At 48.7% G+C, this 24,018-nt stretch overlaps 1 protein-coding gene across 3 annotated transcripts in view; it reads right to left on the bottom strand.

Annotated features, from left to right (window-relative positions):
• OPHN1 (oligophrenin 1) overlaps positions 1-24,018 on the bottom strand; it is a 68,543-nt gene that overhangs the window by 40,774 nt on the left and 3,751 nt on the right. For all 3 annotated transcript variants that reach the window (XM_037408518.1, XM_037408520.1, XM_037408519.1), the window contains exons 2-3: positions 6,579-6,674; positions 1,374-1,435 (exon numbers count right to left, since the gene is read on the bottom strand). In XM_037408518.1, the coding sequence (XP_037264415.1) occupies positions 1,374-1,435; positions 6,579-6,674 (158 nt within the window). The remainder of the gene's footprint in view (positions 1-1,373; positions 1,436-6,578; positions 6,675-24,018) is intronic.

The raw sequence follows: 24,018 nt of genomic DNA, 5'->3' as shown, positions 1-24,018 counted from the left end.
CAGCACTGAGCTTGATGGCTCTAACAACATGTCTCTCAAATAAATGATGAGCTTTCCTTCTCCTGAGATCCAGCCAAGAAGACGAATGACAGCAGGTTATCTGTCATGGCAAAAGAATAACAATGACAGCTAGGGAAAAAGGAAAGCCAGCGCGTGTCTCTTCCAGTCCTGTCAGATGTCTGAAAGATGCTTTTCCTGGGACATATTCTGTGCTCCCTCTCCATGAATCCACAAGCAAATGCACCCCAGTTTGTATCACTGGCTCCAACTCCACCTTGACACAGGGAAATGACTTGCAGTCTCTTCCCATCCCCACTTCTACTGCAACAAGCTCTCTCCCATGCTCCAGAGAAGGGGATACAACACTACACTGCCACAGCTGTTTAGGTAATTTAAAGCTGATGAACACGGTGACAATGAAATCTCCTGAGTGAGCTACTGTAAAGAACTGGTCCTACAAGTGGAGGGGGAAAAAAAAATATCTTTAGAAAAGTTGGAGAGCATCCATGATCCCCGAAACAATTCCTTCGACCCACTTATCCACTGCCAAAGAAGCCATTGTACCTGGGATGTAACTAATAAAGAAATACCCTAATGATTTCGTCCAGCCTCTTACCAGTTTCATCCTGTTCCCTGATTGCCTGTGGACCTGCAGAGCGGCTGGTGGCATCCCACTGGCACAGCCACCCCTGCGGCACTGGCCAAGCCAGCAGCCTGGCACGAGCTCTCATTGCTGCACGAGGCAGAGGGAAGCAGAGCCAAGCAGCACATTCCTGGCATGCTGTAAAAGCTCTCTACCAAACCTAACCTTCGTGTATTTCCTGGAATTAGGAGTGAAACGGGAAGCCAACACTTGCTGTGGAGGGGCAGAGAGCACAATGCAGCAAGGGACTGAAGGCAGCATGTCGCCCAACCAGAGCTGTGCTGGCAAGAGCAGGGGCACGGGGGGACCAGCGTGCTTGCACCTGGCAAAAATGATGCTCAAAACACATCACGCTTCTTATTCTTTAACACTTTGTTTCATCACAAAACCAGCTTGTTACCAGCTCAAACACACCTGGCTCTGCAGAGCAACCTGCTGCAGATGGCAGGATCCTGGGACTGCATGTCTTCCTGGCATGCAGGAGAGGTTTTGGACACTGAGTGGGACAACCTCTTGCCCTCCCTGCCCAGCACCTCCCCTTTGCTGCTCAGGGCCCATGGCCATGGCACTGTGAACCAGTTGTGGTTCAAAGCACAACACTTCCAGTGCTCCCAGCTTCCCTCTGATGGGAAATGTCACACCAACGTATGTGGTGCCATTTGGCCGTGATTTAGGATTTAAACATTGTGACGAGGCAGTAATTACCAGAGCACATTTCAGATCATCTTACCATCATGGACCTCTCCAGCTCTACCTCATGGAGCAGCTCTGCAAACTCCTTAAAGGACTCAGCTGTAAAGAAAAGAAGAGGCTGGTCAGTGGAGCCGTGATGTGGCACTGGAGCACAGGACACACGTTAGGGTACCCAAATCTGGCTGTCCCCCAGAATCACCAACTAAAGGCTTGCCAAAAAATGGAGAAGAGGTGGCCCCTTTTCGCAGAAACTGAGTGAGGCAAGGACATCGGTGAAGGTTGGCCATGAGGAGTACTGATTTATGCACTGGGGAGGTGGGCCTCCCGGCTGGAGCAACGAGGGAGCCAGCGCCCTGGGAAGGGAAGACAATGTTAATTATCTGTCATTAGGCACTATGCTACAAAGCTGGTAAGGCAGGCAGCAGGGAAGGGGCAAACAGAGGAAAGGGCAGCCTGGGGCAGCAGGGACCGCAACACGACAGGCTCTGCCACAGCGGAGGACTGTGGGCAGGATGGGGCTGCCTGGATGGCTGCCGGCAGTGCCAGAACAGGCCCGGCACCTCTGCCCAAGCTGGAAGAGCTGCAGGTGCTTGCTAGGACCAAGACAAATCTGTCAAATGAAAACAGCCCAGAATGACAAAGATTACATTCAGCTACAAGAAGCACAAAGTCCATGTACCTACAAAGGAGTGGCAGCAGGTGTAGAAATGGTTATAGACATTGACATCACTCCCTAAAACGTTAAAAATTAAACAAAAATATCTCATTGATCACCACTTCTTAGAGTCCAACTACAGCAAAAATAACATGAAACCTGTCCTTTAACAAACTGAAACAACAACGTTTATTTAGCCTGGGAGGAAAAAAAAGACAAGGTAGGAGTGGTGGGGTCTCCCCATGTCACCGAAATCTCGGAATGAAGAACTTATCAACACCAATGTGATATAGATAAGCAGACTCTTCTTTATTGACGGCCGGGTATGAGAGCGAGTCTCCTCACGATCAACGCACACCAAGCTTCAGAATCATACACCATATACAGAACTTATTCATACATATTCATTAAATATTCATGCATAATCATAATATTTCCCAAAAATCATTAACACACCCTCCTCCTATATGCAATTCTGTGCAGTAAAGGTTAGAAAAGTCTAGAAATGGGTCTGGAGTACGATTTGGGTAGGTGGTATATGAGTCGGTGGTCGCGATCTCCCCCTGCCGGAATTACCTTTTACTAAAGTTCACGGTTTCTTGGCAGGTAACTACAAGCTGTTCTAGTCGACTCTCCCCAGTTCCCATTAATTCTATATTCTGACATTTCAATACACTTTCTACATACAGAAGACTAGTCAAATACAAAGAAATCTGTAAAATCCCAAATTTGTTACCTAAGTTTTAAACAATGATTCTAGCCCATTCTTCTGGCCTTGGTACAGGACTGTACAAAGGATTTCATAGCAGCTTTTACTGTGCAACTACAAGTTTCATCAAAATATATTTCTTATCCCTCTATACTTCTATTAAAAATGATTTTATAAAATCAAATAAAGTCAATTAATTCTAACTTACTAGCAAATCTGTAACACCCACACCAAGGACTATCACCAGGAGGGAACACTCAGTCCTTGTCTCTGCCCATCACAGGAGAACACAGGAAGGGGCTGAATTTGTGGCAGAGGAGAAAACCTCTCTCACCAGAAGAGCACTGAAATGAGAAGCACTACAGAAGTCTTGGTTCTCCAGAAGGCTGTAAGACAAGGCTGGGCAAGCGTCTGCCTACACATACAGTGTGGCTGTGTGCTGAATGCCTGTGGGGAATAACCTAATTGCCGCACCAAACCTAGGAGCTACCTGGGAGCTGGCTCACAAAGGTTCCCACAGTGCCACTCACCACCTTTGTGCAGTGGGAGCCGCACCCTACTTGGCTCGAAGCTGGGGACCGGTCCAGTGAGCTTCATAAGCACCCTTGCTCTGCCCTGTGTTAAGTACAAAATGGCTTTGTAAAACCTACAGGAGTTCTTAGGCTTGCAGTTCAGACCCTGCACTGGCTGTGAAGCACACGGAAGCACTTCAAAACTGGTAAGCAATTTAAAGACTGTCTGAGAATGAACCAAAGAACCTCAGAAGCACCTGGCTGACATCACAGCTCTTGAGCAGGATGGCATCCAGAGCTCCAGCATGCCTGGCTTGGCAGGGATAACACATGAAGGAACAAATCAGGCTTATAGTGAGGCATGTACAGTAATAGCTCATACCACAGATAGGGGAAGAGGATGCATTTGTGCTCCACCTGCAAGCTGAGGGCCCTCTCCCCTCATCCACAGCTGGCACCTTAGGAGGAATACCTGTCCTTCTGCTAAAAAACAGCTGTAATGCTGCTGCGCAGCCAGCGAGTACAAACTTCCAGCATTAAGAGGTTTCACTCTGCAGTTGCTGAGACAGACACAGAAAGGAAAAACCACAGCCTCGTGACACAGTGCCTCAGCTGGCATCATCAAAACATAACCTTCTTGATGAGTCAGTAATTTCTGAGTTCTCTATCAGAGCAAGAGCTTCAAAGCCCAGCACATGCGATGTCCTAATAGTTCATTACATTTGACCAAAGGGCTGACATGCTGACTTTCACTGTGGTTACTCAGGACAATGTAAAACCTGAAGTGTGTGCAGACACCAGGAGCCCAAGCCAGGAAAGGAATTATGACAGGGAGAAAAAGAATCCTGCCCTGAACTTACAGCGAAAATGTCAGTGCCTAAAATTTGCACTAGATGGGTTTTGATTGGGTTTTTTTTGCTGTACAGGAAGAGCCCATGCACACATTTCCTGTCTGTAGTCACAGAGCAACCCACTGGATTTGTCCTTGCACCACAAACATGTGGCTCAGGCTACACCCTGCTGCCAGGCCAGCAGTGTCCAAGAGCACTGGGGTGGACCCATGCTACTGGCCTGGGTCAGCACTTGCAAACCCTTGCAGAACAGAGCAGGGAGGCTGTCTGCAACCACTGCCTGCCAAGCCACACCTGGGAACCACCTGGGAGTGACTCAGCTGGCCCAGGCCAGAAGCATGCCAGGAACATCAGCTGCTTACAACCAGAAGATTTCTGGTTCCCATGCCTGGGAGGGACAGAACATGCCATCCGATTTCATTGCTCCGTTCATCTCTGAAGGAGCTGCTGATTTGGGTCCCACACAGGTGTCTAAAGGAGGGACCGCAGCCACTGTGTAAGGTGGGTGCGTCTGTAACTATTAACATCTCTGGGGGAAAGCGCTGCTCACAACTGACGACATCAATCCAGTGTCTGTCATGACCCACACTTGCAGTGTTCAAAGACATCACCTGACATGCAGAGGTGTCAGCCTGCCCTCTGCCTACATAAAAAGAAAGAAGTGTACCACCAGTTATATTTACAGATCAAACACCTTCCCTGAAGTATGATAAGAAGTGCTTTTGAATGTTTTGCTTCTTTCCCATATCCTGCACATCAAACAAGCTCCTATGCTCCCACACAAGTCTCTGGAACCCTTGCAGGAGACAGAAGCTGCTATGGAGATGTCAACACCCTGCTACTGTTGCAGGAATAAGAGAGCCTTGCAAAGCGGCTCAGCCCCAGCAGACACTGCAGGGTTTGGTGTGGGAGGAGGAACACAGCACAGGTTTTTTCACAGGGGAAACCAGGGACCAATCCTTGATGAGGCAAAGCAAATATTCCCCAACAAAAACAGAAGTAGAGAAACACAGTTTCACCACAGTGTTTTACATTTGCTGTGATCTCTTCTTGCTCTCCTCTGCCTGCAATCCCCCTATTATCCTCTGCCACTTCCAGCAGTCTTCCTTGCCTGACGAGTGCCACGGCCCCACCACACTGTCTCACTGCACCGGGCTCTGCTCCCCTCCCACAGCCAGGCAGTGCAAGAGCATGGGATGTCGAGCTTTGTCCCTTCTAGCCAGGAGAAGGGATGCTCCTTTCCTTGGGCAGCTGTTTGCTTCAGATCCCTCTGCTCCCAGAAGGAGCTTTTAAAAGGCAATGTTTTCCCCTCCCTTATTCAGATGCATTCAGAAACTCAGCACTTCTCTTGACATTAGATTTGGAGGCTGACTCATTTCCAGCGGGCTTCACCTAGAGACTTTCCATAAAGGAAACCAGATATTGAAGGGCAAGCTACAATCTGCTTTAAATTGCTTTAAATAAAACCCAGAGAACAGGCTTTACTTCCTTCCCCTTTCAATGATGGCCGAGAGACCTGACATCAGCAATATCACACTTGCAGTTGCTCTTCAACAACAGACTGACAAAAGCACTTTTTTTAGGTGTTCTTTTTCCTATGTTCTGTCCCCAGGAGCAGCCTGGCTAACGCCCTGTGCCCCCCACCATGGGCAGCCCCATTCCCTCAGGTTCCCCCAGGGTTTTGTCCCATGGGCCAGGGTCAGACCCTCAGGGCTGTTGTCTCTCCTGCCAGTTGCCCTGCTGCCGCCACCACTGCAGCACCCACATCCCTGCCCTGGCCATGCAACAGCACTAGCTAAGCCAAGAGCAGGGTTGATTTGAAAAGCACTGGGTTTAGGACACTTAGGCCATTCAGCTTAGCTCCCTGAGTGCAGCTAGCAGCTGTGTAACCTGCACAGTTGCACCAGGCTGGCAGGGATGTAAAACGGCTTTAGCATTGCTAATCCCGAAACAGATTAGTTTTGGGAAGTAGTACAATGCTCATGCCACAGGCTCCCCTGCTGCAGAGACTGGTGATTATTTTCCACACAACACCACATCCAGCCATTCATTTTTCCCAGCAGTTTGCAGCCTCGTCCCTTTTTCAGGGCACCACGGGGCAGCTTTGTTTTTGTAAGGCGCTTTCAGCAGAGAGCGAAGGTAGCTTTAGGAGCAGCACCCACCTGGATGGGGAGCTGTGACCAATGCTCAGTGCCACATGAGCTCCCACTCCATCTGCAGCACTGGGAAGTGGGACTTGCTGGGATGCCAGCATCGTGTTGACATCCTCCCCAGTGCCTGGCAGCACAGAGCAAGGCTGGAGCTATGGAAAACCTCCACAAATTATCCGCTGAACTGGGAATGTGAAACTCTACCCATGAAAGTACAACTTTGTAAAATATGCAATGGAATAGCTGACTAGCATCTGAGGAACCCGGCTCCTGATGCTGTTTAACAACCATCAGCACAGGCAAACACCTAAAGAAGGAATAGACTTTCTCAATTACTGAAAGTTTGGATGAAAAAGAAGACTTACCAATATTAATCTCATCATCCGTTAGTGTGTCACCAATAAAGTCGAACTGAAATGACTGCAAAGTCTGGGAGAATTTCTGTACTGCCGATGAGTAACCTGGAAAAGAATAGAGCAGTAAGACTGTATATTTTTGCAATTGTTACACAGAAGCAGCAAGTCTTAGAAATTTAGCCTAAATGGAACAAAACCATAGTGAGGCTGTTAGAAAAATCCATATGCATTATGAATTTAAGCACTTCAGAAGAGGTTGCAATGTTAATATCCGTTAGAGGCTGAAGAGAGCATTTGTTTTGTTTTCTTTTTCTTTCTCAGTGTTGTTGAAAATGCTTCTGCAATACTAATGATGCACCAAATCATACAAACAGCCGACCAATAGCCTCACGTCCTGCTACGTACAAAAAGAGACACTGACACGATTCCTCTGCAGGAAAACATGCAGCTTCAAATGCAGCATTCACCAGCCCTGCAGGAACGTTTCCAGAGAAGTAGATATCCCCGGTGCCACACATGCATCTGCACAGCTCCTCAGAGCACAGAGGCTGTCAGACAGGCTTGTCACTGTTCAGAGTAAATTTTTTCATTATACGGGAGGAGAATCTGTAGACTCAGAAGATAAACGTGGGGAAGAAGACAGGATTCAAAATAACTGCTCCTCTTTAGGGGGTCACAGACACAAGCAGGCCCTTGGGGGGCTCAAGCTATGCTCGTCAGAGAATCTGCAGATGGCCCAGGGACCTGCTCCTGTCTCGCTGGTGAAGAAACGCTCACTCTTGAAGCAAAGACACTTCCTGATGGCGGTTGTAGCTCTGCCCAAATTATTTTTGGACTTCCCACAGAATTTTCTAGCCAAAAGGATCCTTTGTGTCTTTGTGCCCTGTGCGGCTGCTTCACAGCTTCATTAGTGGCTTCGTTGTTGTGAAGGCGTCTGCTGACATTGGCAGAGGAGCTGCCGCTGGGACGGGGCAGTGACAATGCAGCAGACCCCAGTGCCAAAATCACCCATATGGTGACAGCTGCAACAGCCACAGGTAACACTTCACTGCACAAGAAACCAAGTCCTTTTCCCACTGGCAGAGCACAAGAGGGAGATGCAATGTATTTGATAGTCTCACACCAACCACATCTTCCTGCACAGTTACGTGCTTTTTGGGGGCGTTAAGTCTTTCTCCAACAGCAAATACCTGAGATACAAACAGAAGGAGGCTGAACTTGCTTAACCTTAGGGAATAGAGTGTAGACAATAAAACAAAAGTAAAGGAATAATTTTATACTTTGATTTGCATTGCTATTTTCCCTAATTTTGGACTACAGCTATAGGCACAGTCCCAGGCTGGATTCCTTTGGGGGGATCCACTGGAGACAGCACTTTCTGAAATTCAGGAAACTGCAAAAGTGTAGCAGACATCACAGCACAGGCATTAACGTGCAACCAGCTCACAGTCCCCTGCTTTGCCAAACCAGGGGAAAGATTGCTGCAACAGAGCAACTCTGTGCACATGGGTGCTTTTTTTTAATTTGTCTGTTTGTCTAAAAAAATTAAGACACGCACCATCATTTTCGGCATCAGTTGTTAAAATCTAGGCGGAAAGTAATGGCCAAAAATGAGATCTGAATTAGTGAGGAACTGTGTCTGCACAGTACAGCCTACCCCCCTGCATTTCTAGCCTGAGAAAAATGGTGATTCTGGGTATATTTTTGTTAATTCTTTTCCGTTGCAGACTCAGTGACAGAAGAACTTATGACCATGGTGGCAAACATGGAGTTTTCCAAAACACTGCTACGGAGGGGAAAGAAGAATTGGACAACACTGAACTGGGCATTGGGGAAAAAAATCAAGTGGCCTGTGCAGGATCCCGACAGGTCCCCAGACTGCTCTGCTTCCCCTGTCCCTAGGTCAGGAGCACTCGAGGGCCCCTGAGCAAGCATGGCATGCGGGAACAGCCAGGTCCCTGGCCTGGGGAGAAGCACAGCCTCAGAGTGCACAGTCCCCGTTTTCCCCTCAAAAGCCTCGTTCAGCAGTTTCCTCTGATGGGTCAGACCTTTGTTCCTGAATGGGCAGATTCAGGCCTGAATGTCGCTATTTACCCACAGCTGCTGGGGGGCTGAGAGTGTGTAAATGGGTGAACTCCAGCACAGAATGATGTCATTGACTTGATGGAAAACCTCAGCAAATAATTCGCTCTCAGTCCCCTCAGCATTCGCTTCAGGCTTGGCCAGAGGCTCTCATTCGGCTGTCGCTCAGGGGAATCTGTTCATCCCTCTGCAAACCCTCATCATCTTCCCTGGATGCTGCTGATGGCCCCCATCTAGCCCCTCCTCGCTCCTTGGCTACGTTGATTAGTGGGTGAACTTCAATCACTCCATTTGAACACCCACCGAACCCAGCGCCAAGTCCCTGAGCAGCACGTCCAAAAGCCAGCGGTACCCGAGGCTCATCGCATCCCACCCTCCCACACCCCCAGCCAGCATCTGTCTGTCCCCTCCATGTGTGCTGGCTGCGGGGGTGGTGAGGAGGCACCAGCCAGCTCTGGCTGTGTACATCCCTGTGAGCCAGGAGCATGGCTGCACACACAAATCCCACTCACAGCGCCTGGCAGGGACAGAGGGTTTGCACGCACCGTTTTTCCGTCGTGTGTGTCAGCACAGCATTTAGCCCCAGCATCAGAGAAATGGTCCTTGGCAAGCTGCTTGCCTTTTGCTTTTATAGTAACAGGGAGTAGGGCAAAGGTTTGAAAAATCCAAACACAATCTATTTTAACCAGAAAAAAAGAAACAGTATAGCTGATTTAAGGTACATTTTCCTTTGAAAATTTTGACTGGCCAGAAAGTTTATCTGCTAATTGTCTAGCAGAAGGAAATCCAAGTGGACATGCTATAAGCCACATCTCACATTAGCTACATAGTGGGGAAAAAAAAAATAATAATGAGCGCCCCTTAATTACTCCAGTGCTGTTTGGGTTTGCCTGGGACAAGGAATTCTTATTTCGGGGAGCCATACTCATCCCCACCTTCAGCAGTCGGATATAGGAAACCCCAGCTGCCAGCAGCGATCATGTGCATTCCACCCTGCTGCGCTGCCCAGAGCTAATGGTGGCTGAAGGTGGATGGCCATCCCTGCTGTCCCACACCGAGGTGACAGCCACCAAGGCCATCCCTGGGGTGGCCAGGGAAGCCACCTGGCACTGTGCAGACCCCACCACAGAAAAAAAAAAACCTGTGGAAGATGTAGGGTTAGGAAAGGAGAGGACAAGCCAGAGGGAGAGCCAGTGCTGCGAACGCCTGGCGTGGCTCCTGCGGAGCGCTTAATGGAAACCAGACTCCTACAGACCAACGTGACTCGTCCCTGTACACGTACAGAGTCTTGGCTGAACACCAGCTTCTAACAAATCCTATATATATACATACATGCAGGACAGGCAGCATCAGATACTGCTACGGTATTATGGGTGGTGTTATAATGATGGGGTGTTTATTGGGAAATTAATGTAGGGACCACTCTGGCAGCTGACCCCGCCACAGTGGTGCAGCTGGCAGCAGCTGCCGAGGGAACACAAGATGCTGACGCCAGGGTCTGTGTCCCTGCAGGGCCCAGCAGCCAGGACAGCACGAGGGCCTGGTGCAGAGCATCGCCACATGCTGCTCAGAGACACTCATCAAGAAACTGCCCCTTCCCTCGGTGGCACTTGGCCTGCGTCACGGTGACACCAGGGGATGGGCCAGGACAGTGGTGGCTGGGGAGAAAGGGATGAGCCATGGCCACAGGAAAGCAGTGTGACAGCTGGAAGGGGCCACCAAGGTCAGCAGCTGGAGCTGGGCAGGAAGAGATCAGCTGTGTGGAAAAACAGGGCTAAATCTCCACACTGGGACAGATAAGCCCTTATTCTCCCTTGTTTTAACAGCCACTCAGAAATCTTTTCCCTCCCAATACAAACACATGGCTGTAAAATGCCCCCTACTTTGCACACCCAAAGCCTGGCAGGAGGGAGAGGGTCCGGGCTGGAGAGAGGCAGCTGCAGGGTTGCCCCGCTCACACAGCACCAGGAATGCATGTGCAGAGCCAGACTGTCACTGAAGGAATAACACTGTGCTTCCAAGGCAGGGATATCACCTCAAACGGCATGCAAAGCCTCAGCACTGCCCGGCAGCCCTAAAGGACCCTGCCTGCTCTTGGTACAGCTCAGCCTGTTTCTGTGGAAATGCACCAAAATGAATTTGACCAGGAATCCTCTAGGACTCTTCTTCCTTACAGCATTCATTAAGCAATGCCAACTTTCACAATTTGCAGTTACAATAATTTACTCTTCTAGTAAAAATAAACTCCCATCTCTCTGCACAGAATAACCCCAGCCAAGCTGTGCCTGGCAGGAGGGAGGGAAGGAGTGCCAGCTACAGCCACGCTAGTCTTAGGAGGTACACAAAGAACTTTTTGGTTGTATTTATGTATATATAAACACACCTCTAGAGACTGCAGCTATTGAGGATGTGCCCCACAGACTGCTCATGAGAACTCCTGCTAGGTTTTTGCTTTCAACCTTTCACAGCAACCATCAGTAACCAAAGACCACAAACAAAAAAATGTTGCTATCTTTGCAAAAGCCACAGGCCTCTGAAAAACCACTGATTACAACCAGAAGCCCTAAACCAGGTTGTGGTTCCGCTTCCCCCCCAAACACCAATGCTTAGAATTTAAAACAGAAGAAAACCATTGCCACAGGACAGATCCCACAAGGGGCTGCAGCCCCACACACCACCTCATGCTGCCATGGGGACAAACGGACACAGCTGGAGAATGAGGCACGGTGGTGCTGCTTGAAGGTGTGCGATGTTCAAGATGTCACAGATGCACATCTTTAGTTAGCTTTACACTCCTCAGAGAAGGGCCCCACTTCTCCAAGTTTCTGTCTGTGTGATTGCAATGGTCCTTTCTTGCCAAGAGAGGAAACCACATCCCTGAGTACGTGGAAATAGAAGTACCAGTGACAACACACTGGTGACAGTGATGGGGACTACCAGGATCTCTGTGCACCAGAAAATGGGGGCCACGCTTGGACTGTCTCATTTAGAACCAGAGGGACAAATGTGATGTTGGATGCAAGAGAGATGCAGAGGGAGCAGCGTGATTTTTAGAAATAAACTAAAAAAAAAAAACACAGCAAAAAACCTCCTCCTGTGTGGAAGAGCGGTTGCAGAGTATACACTTCACACCTGCCAGGACCAGCCTGCCAGTACCCTCACACAGGTTATTCATACCTAAATATCCCCTTGCTGACCCAGTTACAGTACATTTGTTAGCTGTGCAGCAGTTGGTAGAGCGAGCACCAGCTCTACTTCTCCCCAGGAAACAGCCAGGCGAGAACTGCTGCTCCTCCAGGAGCTCAGGGGCCAAATGGGCAGCAGGTTCAGCAGGCCTTTGTCTACTCCTCAGTCACATATTGCTCCCTGTGTATCGCACTGCAAATTAAGGAGAAAAAAATAAAACACAATATCCCACACCTCATCACCATAGCAATCATTGGCCAGTGACATTTCTAGAGCAAATGCAGTCCTTAATTTAACTGGATTCCAAATGAGGGCAGATACAGCGAGGCATGAACAGCTGAATGATGGGGCTACAGCATCCCTGTTTCATCCCCGGGAAGGGGATGGGATGCCCTTGCCTACACTGGAAGGTGAGAAGCAGCTTTAACTAGTCTCCCTGCCTGCACTAATGCAGAGGCAGTTAGGGGGAGAGCAGCCAGCAGAGATCATCGTGGGGGAACAAGCCACTCCTAAGCTTCTGTACCTGCACAAACACCCAGCCATAGTGCAAAGGTGCCCTGCATGGAGCAACTTAAAACAGCTTCAACAATCCCTAAGGAAAATCCAAAACTATTTTGAGCTATGGCAATGAAAATAAACAGACCAAATGTAAGGAGAAGCTCCATTTTTGTATTTTGCTTTCTTCTTCTCAAGCTTGAAAACAGAAATATCAAAACCAGCCGCACACATTTTTTTCTTTCAAATAAGCAAACAAAAGACAATAAAAGTTCATTCTGTACTTAAATAAGAGTATTTTAAGCCAAAGACAAATTTTAGGGTTAGGATCTGAGCTCTGGAAATTCATTTTTTTCAGGGAAATGTTGCAAGACTCTGATGCACAGCAGCTGAGGATGCACCTAAATTGCTTCCCATTGCTTAGTCACTACAGAACATTTTCTACTTCCTTGTGGAGAGCTGTGCAATGGCACGTGCAGAACATGAGAAATATCATTTTTCCTCCAGTGTGCAAAAGAAAGGGCTATGATCCCTGAAGGGAAAAGAATGTGCCCACTGTTACCAGCCCCCACTGATGAATTTCCCAGGGAGTTGCATCATGAAGGAGACAAAGTATATCCACACTGCCACCCTGGAGATAGGGTTCTGGATGCGGTACCCGACCCACCACTTCCAGAGGATTCTCTGTACTTGCAGCAAAGCTTTATGAGCTGACACACAAACTGTTTGGCCAAGGGGCCATATTCTCTCTGAGCTCTTGTATTTATGCATCGTATGCTAACCGCATGAAGTCCCCAAACATTGTCCCACCAAAATACCTTGACTCTGAAATACATGAAGCTGCCCTGACTGAGCCCAGATGTGCCATTAGGAACGTGAGTAATGAGTCCTGACTCACAGAACACTCCTAAATTCTCTACAGCTGCTCAAACACAAAAACATGTTGATTTTTTTCAGATGAGGGAAAAAAAGAATCTTCCGGTCAGCCTTCTAGGTAGTCCCAAATCTACACAAGCATCTTGGGAGGAAAACAGCACTCCTGTTGCTCCATAAACGAGAGATGCTTACCATTAGGTAATTAAAAAATGTCTCAGTACAGCATAGATGATGCTCTGCATTAACCCGTGGCAAGTTGTTTGCAAGTGCCCTTGAAGGCTTTCTGGATGCTGTGGGGATTCATAAATACTGATATATTTTACAAAAGTCATTCTTCATACACTGATATGGGGTTTCCACTTGCCAGAAGTAAATGGCTAGCATGAACTTCTAAAAATAACTTGCTATATTTAGCTGTACTTTACAAATCTCTTGCAAAGGAATTTACTGAATGTCTAATACTTCTGTTATATATTTACATTTCTAATCAGTCCTTTATTGACAGTCTTTTACAAAATGCCTCATCTTTTACTATCTCAGTCGATCTAGCACAGGCTCCAGGGAAAAGACCAGGGCTATATAGTTCAAGTACAAATGCATTTTTCAGTAACTCTTCCTGCTGAGTGGCCTGTTGCTTTGCAAGCTGGTTATCTGCCCTCTGTGCCATTACCTGAACTCACACATCACCAGCCCACTTTCCCCCCTACCTTGTTTCTGTTTCCTGTCCTAAACCTTTTTTTATTCTCATAAATTATCTTCCTTGCCCAGGCAACCTTGTCATAAGTGCACAAACTTGCTCGAAAGGCTTATTTTCTTTATTTACTAAAGAATAAAAAAAAAAGGAAAAAAAAGACCAACATAGCAATTCTTCACATTTATCACATATGTAATATATTTGTCATGCTTGCCTTATCCCCCTTACTGACTCATGGAAACCTGCTATACTGTACCTGTATTGCTTTAGAAAAGCTGGCAAGCTTTATTATGCTAGACTGAAGATCAAGGAAGTTGAGGTTTTTCTGGCTGCCGTGAGCAGAAGGAGACTGTGGCTCTCCTCACCAACCGCTTCAGAAGTTAGGCAACTTATCAGCTCAAACCAACCAAAACAAAAAGGAAGCAAGCAAGGCTGGATGGACAACATTTTGGGGTATATTGGCTTGTTTTGGAGAAAACTGGAAGAGAGTGATGCGAGTTACAGCTTCTGAGGAGAACGATGCACTCTTCCCCTACCTCTGATTAAGGGAACGTTGATTGTCCAGCATAATTAGTGATCAATGCCATTGATCAGGAAAACAAGCATGCAGCAAAGCCACATTTTAAAGCAAAGACAAGGAACGCACCGTTCTTTCTCTCAGCGATTATCACTGGCTTGTACTAGTTTCCTGCAGAGTGGCACTTGAAGCCATATTTTTAATGTTTTTATAAAGGACAGTGTACAGATTAAGTTTTTATGATTTTTGCTTCTGAAATATCAGGATAGCCACGATCTTAAGTCCCTGTGAAGTGCAGGACCCTTTGCCACAGCCTCCTCCCTGGCCAAGCCAGGCAGGGGCAGCATAGGCATTGGTACCCATGCCCTCCCCGCAAACTGCAACACGACAGAATTACCACTGGCATCAGTGCTTCACTTAATGCTCCTCACAATGAGTGAGTGGTAAAACCACAATTTAAACGCCTGAAGTTCTCAAAGGACAGTTTTTCACCTCTGGCCTATTTCTGGCCTTTCAAACCGATCTCGTAGCCCTGCAAAGCTGGCGAAGTTCCTTCAGCAAAACTGGAAAAAGACATGAGGCAGACAGCCCAGAACACGTGGCTAACTGAAATGGAAGTTAAAAAAAGATTAGCAGCCTCAGAAATCAGCAAAAGTGTTGAAATGTGCATTAAGAAATAATACAGCTATAATTTCTCTCAATCATATATGTCGTGACATCCAACCAGTATCAGAGGGGAAATGACGAAGTTTTCTCCATAAATTTTAACCCCAGGTTTACAGACAAGTTGCCTTCAAGAAGAGCTCCCACCACCCCAAAAGACCAAAGGGGTTGGCAAACACTCCTCTGCTGGCGGTGTGGCTGCAGTCAGCCCGTCTCTTACGTTATTTCACTCCAAACTCTCACAATACGAATTTCTTCGTTCACAATTCAGCTCCTGGCAAAGCCTGACCATTTAGAAAACTATTATTTTTTGTATTCCAGTTAAGGTGATGCAGAGGAAAACGCATTTCACAATTTCCAACCTGATCACAGCAACCAAGGGTGCCAAGAAGCGACACCTGCGAGCAGTGTGCTTGGCACAGCTCTGGACCGGGGTGATGCAGACTACAGTCGAGCTGGTGCCAGCGTTCCTGTGCTGGGGTGGCCAGCAGCTCCTCAACCCATTATGAGAGGGCTCCAAGGGCAGCAGCACATGGCTGCTTTCTTTGAACTTCAAATGCAGAGGCTGCTATATGCCTGCCCCCAGCAGCAGAGCACGCCGAGACTGCTGGTGGTGCAGGGATGGTGGTGTCAGGTGAGCCATGGCTGCGGCGCTGGGCATCAGTGCAGGGGCTGGGGCTGTAATTCAAACAGGCAGCCAGAGTAGGGTGAGGCTCGCAGGTGACCGTCTGCTGCACCTACTTATATCACCATCCCATGGAGGCTAGCTTTTCTACCAGCCTTCCCCAGTCCTGGGGACAAGGCTTAGCCATGTTGAACAAAGGACAGACTCTGAAAAATAAAGGAACCGAAAAGTTGAGCCATGGAAAGCAAATTAATTTTCTCCTCCCTCAGGACAAGCGAGCTGTCAACGAGGGGCTGAGCAGCCCACTTCCCTGGGGAGCAGGAGAACCTCGTGCAAAGCAGCTGGTCAGCAAGGACAGGGCAGAGCTGCACAAATCCTTGCAGCACTTCAGGCCACGCGGAGCTCCCCAGCTCTGAGAGCAGCCGAGCAAACTTTTGGCACGGCTGCTTTGGCGTAAGCGGCAGAAGAGGCTGTGCTCCAAGAGCCACAGCTCCCTGCTGTACAAGCCGTACGAACACAGGGAAAACAAACACGAAAACAACAGACTCTTATCCGGGGCAGAGCATTAGCAATCCCCACAGAGATATCTTATGATCTGCAGAGCCATCAGATGCATCTCATTTCAGCTTCCCAGCAGCCACCCTTCCCAGGCAGGGGCAAGGCAAGTGAAAACCAAGTGCTTTTGCAGGCGGCTTCAGCGAGCGAGTGGAGCCAGCAGTTTGCTCCCCCAGCACGCGATGATTTCAGAGTTTCCTTCGATAAGGGTGCAGAGAAGGGCAGGCAGGAGGCCAGATGAGTCACACACGGTGCAAGGGGAAGACTCACAAGCAGCTTACAAGCTCAGTGCGGGGAGGAATGCACATCCCTCCTGCTTCAGGGCCAGGAGCTGCTGCCAGTGTGGATGAGGCCATCAGCCAGCACCACCTGGGAGCCCCTCAGGCACCTTCAACCTGACAGGCAGCCCAAACTCACTCACACTGCTGAGCACCGTTAGGTGGGCTTCGCTGAGAGATAGCCCACCTCTGCCAGCCTCACATCCCATGAGGACTTAGGGGTCCAGCTCTGAGTCCACCACAGAGGGTCCCCTGATGCCCTGCAGGTCCCCAGTTCATCATTTGATGGCACAGGAACAGGCTGTGTCCCTTGTTCTCAATTTTCACAGCTACGAGGTTTAGTAAGATTAATAAAATTATTCTTGCTTTAAAAATACCTAGCTTCATAATCAGTCTTGGCTGGAGTAACAGCATAAAAAAAGGAGAGAGAACAAACTGCAAACAGCAACCTAAATTCTAGGCCTACATGTATAAACTTTATCTCAGGCTATTCAGCTACTCTTATCATCATTTGAACAACTCGTGACTGCACATTCACCTGCATGGAAAATTTGGTGACAAAAAAAGGACACCAGCAACAAAGGCAGCATCTGAATGCACCCCAGAAGGGAAAAGCCAGCATGACCTGGGGATCACTGCTCCTGAAGGAGGAGCTCAACAAACAGTGGTCAGGACTCTGCAAGGCAAAGCACAAGCCAATGTGGAAAAGTCCATCAGCACCAAAACAAAAATTAGAAATTTCCAAAAGCTTTTTTCTTCATACATGTCAGACACTCAAATAAAAGGTTCACACCTTTGAAACATTAATTTAATGCTTAGTAAGAAAAATAACTGCTGCCTGCTGAATTTCATCAGCAGTTTCAAAGCAGCTTTCATTTCGGCGTGTTCAATGTCTGTAAAATAGCACTGCTTTGTGTGCAGGAAAGAAGTCTGCCCTTTTTTCCCATAAACCTCACAGTTCTTCAAACTGCACAGAAACTCTGTACTTCTGATAGCCAATGCTGAAGGGTAGCAACCCTGTCAGAGAAGGTACCACTTTGGCAGTGTATGGCACTGCAGCCCGGCATCCACGGCATGCTCTTGCCCCTTTTTCCCCTTGGGGAAGGGGCCTCTTGGCACTTCAGCTCCTCCTTGCAGACAGCAGCTGCAGCCAGGCAGCCAGCCATCGGTGCTGGAGCCATGTTCTCTAGGCAGGTATAATACAGCACAGGGCCAAGGAGCCACATGGCCAGGACTGTGACACAGGGAGGCTTCTGGCTGCACATCATGGCACAAACTAGTGGGGATGCTGAAGCCGCTACACAAAGCTGAGATGACACACAGCAGGACAGTGAACGCAGGACGCCACATCTGTAGTTACCAGTGTGCTACCAACAGAATTAATAAATAAAATATTACAAAAATTTCTGAAGAAAAAAGCCAGAAAAGCTGAGTCCTCACATAGTGACTCAAGAGGAAACTCTTTGGTCAGCAGCAGTGCTGCTGTGAGCCCGTGGGCTGTCAGACACATTACAAAACATGGATAACACCCACATCCTCCCAGGGAAGGAGCCAGGAAAGGCAACAGAAGATGAATGAAAAGCTCTCTTCATCTCTCATGCATGACAGAAGAAAAAAATATACTCAAACATGTGAAAACAACTTAACCTCTTGCCCTGGCCTTTTGTGCCGATGTATACAGGCAAGTTCCCAGAAGGTGTATTGTGGCACTGATCGGGCTGAAAAAAGCCTTCACAAAATACTGCACATTGGTTTGTTTTAAACTGGCCCAGGGCTGGGCCACAGCCCATTCACCAGCCCCTGAGCTGGCAGAGAGAGAGCTGACGCATGGTGCTGCTGCAGCGGGGACTGGCAAGGGGCAGGAAGTGACCCCAGCCAATATTCATGCCTACTCTGAATACCCCTCGTGCAGGTGACAAGGACACGGATGGAGCAGCTGTAACCAGCAGAAGCCAGCAGTCCCAGGGGGAGGCTGGGGACCAGAGCCAGCAGAGGCAGGGAGGGGAGCGAAGCCTTTGCACCCATGGAGCCCAGCACCACACAGCTCACACGGGAGCCATCACCATGCAGCCACCTGCCCTGCCACCAAGCCCAATGCATCAGCCACACAGCAAAGCAAACATGACAGTGTCCATGTGCAGGGCAAGCAAGTTGCTCCAGCCTGGAGCATGTCAAGCCCTGAAACAAGGGGTAAGATACACCCTGCAACTGGAGTAGGGAGATACTGTGCACGCTCCTCGTTTTTCTGGCCTGCATCTGAAGATACAGCTTTGACGGCTGTGGGGAGGGTTGCCTTTTTGGAAGGGTTTTTTGCTCCCTTTTTTTTTTTTGCTATTGTTTTTTTAGTTTCTGGTTAAAGCATGTCTGGTTTAGATTTCCACCAACTTGGGGCCCTAGATTCTGTGCACATGGCCTACAGCCCAGGAAAATGAGCTGCTTCATCATCTGCTGGCTGCAAAAAGATTCCCTCTTCCTACCTGTCCTGAGGATACCCACAGAGCACAGATGCTCACCAGGGAGAGCAGCACTGGTCGCACATGAGCTGAAGTCCACTGCATTGAGATACAGACACAGAAACTTTTTTTTTGCAAGTTGAGCATCGCTTCAGAGCTGCTGCAGGGGACAGGGAATTTGAACTGCCACTCCACTCAAAGGCAGAGGTATAGGCCCACAGAGGAAAAAGAAGGCAATGTGTTTTTTTTCAGTGGAAGTCATCACATTTGATGAATATTGTTATGAACATCCTATTAGGTTATGAAGCCAGAGTACTTCCAGTAAGTAGCACTTCTGTAAATGGTATTGTGTGTTACCAGTACTGCAGAACACTGTGGTCTGCCCCACATACAGGTACACACACACACAGAGTTTATCTACTAAAGGCCTCCAAAAGTCTCTGTGTAAACAGCTTCCAGGTATTCCTACTATCACCTTTGCTATAAGATGGTGCAAACCACAGACCCCAGTGCTGTAGCACAGTGATACTTAGGAGCACATAGGTCTCCAAATCCTCAAGACATTTTCATTCTCTTATTGCATACTTCTTTTCCAGAGAAAGGTTTCTGGCTAGTTCCTGGCTAAAACTGCATGGCCTTGATGTCTTTAACTCATTGAGTGTAACTGGTCTAGGTGGTATCTAGGTCCACACAACACCACTCTAAAGCAATTGATTGTTTTAAGCTGATGTCTGCAAACAACTACAGCTGAAAATTTAGGAGAAAATTTAAAAAGTTATCAGCACTAACTGGAGCCCTTACTGAATGAAACCCACCGTGTTGGGTGATGGGAGAAAACCAGCAAGGAGCGAACAAATACAAGAGAATACATTATTGGCAGAGGGGAGCGATATATTTTCCAGCAAGTCATTTTTCCCCTGCTAAAGTCCAGAAATGGCTTAACACTTGCTGCTATAGCGTAATGTGCTCTGGGAGAAAGGCGGAAGGTGTCCCTGCAGCAGTGAGCCATCCCCCTCTGGAAAGTCAGTCCAAGGCAGCTCCTCCCAGTGCCACCAGCATGGGTGGAAAACCAGTTCCACAGTAAAACAAAAGGCTCCAGTGACACTACAGGGGGAGACCATGAGGGGACAACCAAGAGATCTGCATTTCTGCTCTGCAATGTTTTCCCCAATGTCCCTCATCTGGAAGGTGACTGATGAGGCAGCAAGGCTGATACCTGGCTGAACTCAGCCCCACTCCAGGTAGAAGCGTTCAGTTGCTTGCTGTCTGCAGCTCCAGGATGAGGTTCCCCCTAAGCTGGTGTAATGATGAACACCATCTCCAAATGCAGGGACAGCAGATTGGCCAAGCTAATGAGGCCACCAAGACCTTGTTCAGCTGATTATACCCAGCCAGGGCCAAGTCTTTGTACTGAGAGCCATGCCTACTGGTACAGGGTCTGATCCTGGAACCATTCAAGTCAAGGCTCAGGTACTGACTGTTGTGATACAACTGGAAGAAAAAGGACAGACCAAATCTGAAGAAGTTGGAACTGTTCTGCATTACCAACATGGGCACATGAGCAGCCTCTTCATAATCACCTAGCCAGTGGCCTCAGAAAAACTGCTTACATGAGTCTTGTTCGGACACCAGATTTCTCTAGTTATACTGGGCAGTTTAATGAGTGGCTTTCCATGAGACAGAAGGCCTCGGTGCATCCACATGGATGATTTCTATGCACATCTTCATTAATGTGCCATATGCTGGCTCCCAAATAAGCTGCCTTTGTGGGACAGGATATTTTTCACGCAGACATCTTGATGCCAAGCTCTGCCGGGAGTGCAGAGCTAATGTTTGCCTGGCAAACTGCAACCCTTCCTGAGCCAGCACATGGACACTGGTGGGACAGACACATTCCTCTTCCCCCTTCTCCAGAGGAGCCTTAGGCTTGTTCAGACATAGGCAAAAACCAGTATCTGCCTGTAACACACTGTAGTAATAGATTCAAGCCTTTGTCTCTATAGACTTTACATGAACCTGCACATGGGGTTCCTGTAGGAACCAGGCAGACAGGCCACTCCATGGCAGCTTTAATCTCATTAAAATACTGCATTCTGTTGACACTCTGCCTTCTACACTCCAGAGCATTAAATCCTCAAACACCACCTCCAACAACAGCACAGGAACTTGTTGAGAACAGGTCTTCCACAGTGAGGACTGCAGAGTCCCTCAAGCAGACAAGCAAGTTCCCACACACAGTGCTGCCAGTACCAGACGTGCAGGGAAGAGGATAATGGTGGACCCTTCCCTGAGTCTCCTATTCAATCCCAGTCTTGGGGAAAAGCCCACCCAGACCCTTTTGTTACAGACTGCCATGTGCTTTGCAGGCATAGGTGCCTCTACACATTCCTTTATAAGGTTATCCTCCCAGGATAAAACACTTGCATTGCCTGGGGAGGACAATTAACTGACATGCAAAGTCAGAGGCAATCTTCAAAACTTTATGCAGTACAGAAATCAGGTTCAAAACCATGCATGCAACATTTGCATGAGAACTCAAAGCTCTTCCAGCTTCAAAGGACAGCTTACACCATTGCAGCATTTGTACGTTAATAAAAAGAGCCTCAACCTGACATTTCTTAAACTCAGTTTGATACATAATTACAAGAAAAGATCAAAGACCAGGGGGAAATAGATGGTTTTGCATGACCACACACAGCAGAGCACAGCTAGCAGGAAAGATTCTGGAAAACCCAACAACATACTGAGCCACAGAAAGAAAATGCTGTGAAGAGCCATTCTTCCAACAACTATGGTGCTACACAGTCACCTACTTCTGACATCCTTGCTTGTGGCCTCAAGCATGCAGCTGGCAGCAAATCTTGTCTGTGATCTGGTGCTGGCCACTACAGCACGGGCCGCGAGCTCTGCCACACAAACAAGCTGTTGCTGGGGCTGAATCCCCAGTGCCCACACGGGGCCCTGGCCAGCCTGAGGGGATAGGTGCCAGGCCAAGGGGACTGAGGCCAGCCCTGCACGCTCCGAGCAAGGCAGACCTTGCAGTTTCCATGGGGGCCAGCTAGAAGTACTGGTCTTGGCTTTCAAAGGCGAGCGAAGCAGCCCCAGAGCAGCCCTGGCCTCGGGAGTGCCAAGAAAGCGTGCCACAGGCCAAGGCGCCAGCCGCCCCCCCAGCGCCGGGAGGAAGGCTAACCAAGGCTGACCCCCCAGCCCGGGCCAGGCCACAGCGAGCTCCGGCACGGCCAGCACAACGTATGGGACCAGCATCGTCACTTGGCACTGCCAGAGACTCTGCATACTCCTGGCACAAGAAAGAAGGGATGCAGCCAACTTTACAACAAAAATAACTCACATTTCTGTCTCAGAGTAACTTATTTGCTATCATGGCCTTTCACACCCAAGATTATTACAAATGAACAGTATTTTTCTCTGCTTTAGTCAGTTTAATTTCTCATTTGGCACAACCTTCCACTTAGTAATGTTAGTGTCCCATGTATAGTCAGTTCTCAAGGGTTTGTCTGTCAGCAAGAGGAAAAAAAATGCCACACTTACAGGCCGCAAACGTGTGACTGTAATTGCACAGGGACCCACACCAGAACATGGGGAGCTGCACAGCACTTGGGAGGGCTTTACCCATGGTACTTTATTTATTTCAGCTGGTAACACGTCAGAGTTGGGTGGGTGGGGTGGAACCGATTTCTCTTAAGCCCTTGAAAGGCAAGAGGAGTTTAAAGCACCAAAGTGCACCCCTCACCTGGGTAACAGCCCCCCACTTCAGACAAAGCCCTTGAGCACTACCTGCTATGCAGAAGGGGAAACAGAGGCATGCAGCAGACCAAGGGGAGCTGAAGTCCCCCTCACTGCTTCCTCCCTCTGCAGAGCCGGCCAGCGCTACTACCACCATGAGCACACACCCTTCTGCTCATGTGGGCTTGGGGCAGTAGGGGAGGCCCTTTCTGCAGCCCTCAGACAAGCCTCCTCTGACACACGTGCTTTGGAGCAGCACAAGCCATGGCCGCTACTATGAGTCCTCCTTCAGCCCACTCCCCACCCTGAGCTAACCTGTGCAGGAGCTGCTCCTGACTCTGCCCCACTGCAAACCAAACAGAGGCAGGGCTTTCCAGGGATGGTTTCTAGTGCTGGACCCTGAACAGCTGCGCCGGGCAGAGTACTCCCTCCGGCTTCTCCTTGCAGAAGAGCCAGAGGCGGGGAAGCCCTGCTGCCTGGGAAAGCACTTACCCTTGTGGCTCCAGCCTCTCCCTGGGATGGGGAAGGGAAGGGAAGTTCAGCTTTTCATTAGAAACATGAAGGGAAGCTGAAGTCAGCAGACTCCTGCAGAGGAAGGGCAGCTCAGAAGGAGATTAATTTCTTCTCCAAAGCCCACGTCCCCTCACCATGGGTCCTGCTGCCCTTGTCTCCCCATCTGGGATCTTAGCAGGAGTGGCAGTTTTGGCTCAGCAGCCAGCAGAAGCAATGCTCCCAAGCTGTGTCAACAGATTTGACTCTCTGGCATGGACAACCCCCAGCAGATCTCCATGTCATGGCACCTCCCGCATTTGGAAGGGGGGACTTGCTTTTCCTCCTCTCCAGACTAGCAGGTGGGCACCCATGAGCTGGGTCCCCCTGAGCCTTCACTCATCTTCCCGAGAGTGCTGGGCACCTGCACACCACGTGGTGCCACACATGGGAATCACTTCATCCAGATCAACAGGAATTTTCCTCTGAGAAGGGTCTGGGGTTGCAGTAAGCCTTGAGAGAGCTGGGAATAAACACCAAGAAACAAGACTGGAGTAAAGATGTGGCTGCCTCAAAACTCCTCCCTGCAGCACACCGCAGCCAGGTCACCCTCATGATGATTCACCACTCGCCATCACTGACCATCGGCACAGATGGGACGGAGCGGAAGGGTTTAAAACTGTGAAATGTAAGGGAGTACATGCATTTGTAAAACAAGCAATCCATTTAATTAAAACAGCACACCCAACCACTAGACATATACCACTGGAAGCATTTAATATTACAAATTTA

This window comes from Falco rusticolus, chromosome 14, assembly GCF_015220075.1.
Source record: "Falco rusticolus isolate bFalRus1 chromosome 14, bFalRus1.pri, whole genome shotgun sequence".
NCBI classification, from domain to species: Eukaryota; Metazoa; Chordata; class Aves; order Falconiformes; family Falconidae; genus Falco; species Falco rusticolus.
The sequence above is the reverse complement of the archived record's forward strand: the minus strand, read 5'-3'. Positions and strand labels throughout refer to the sequence as shown.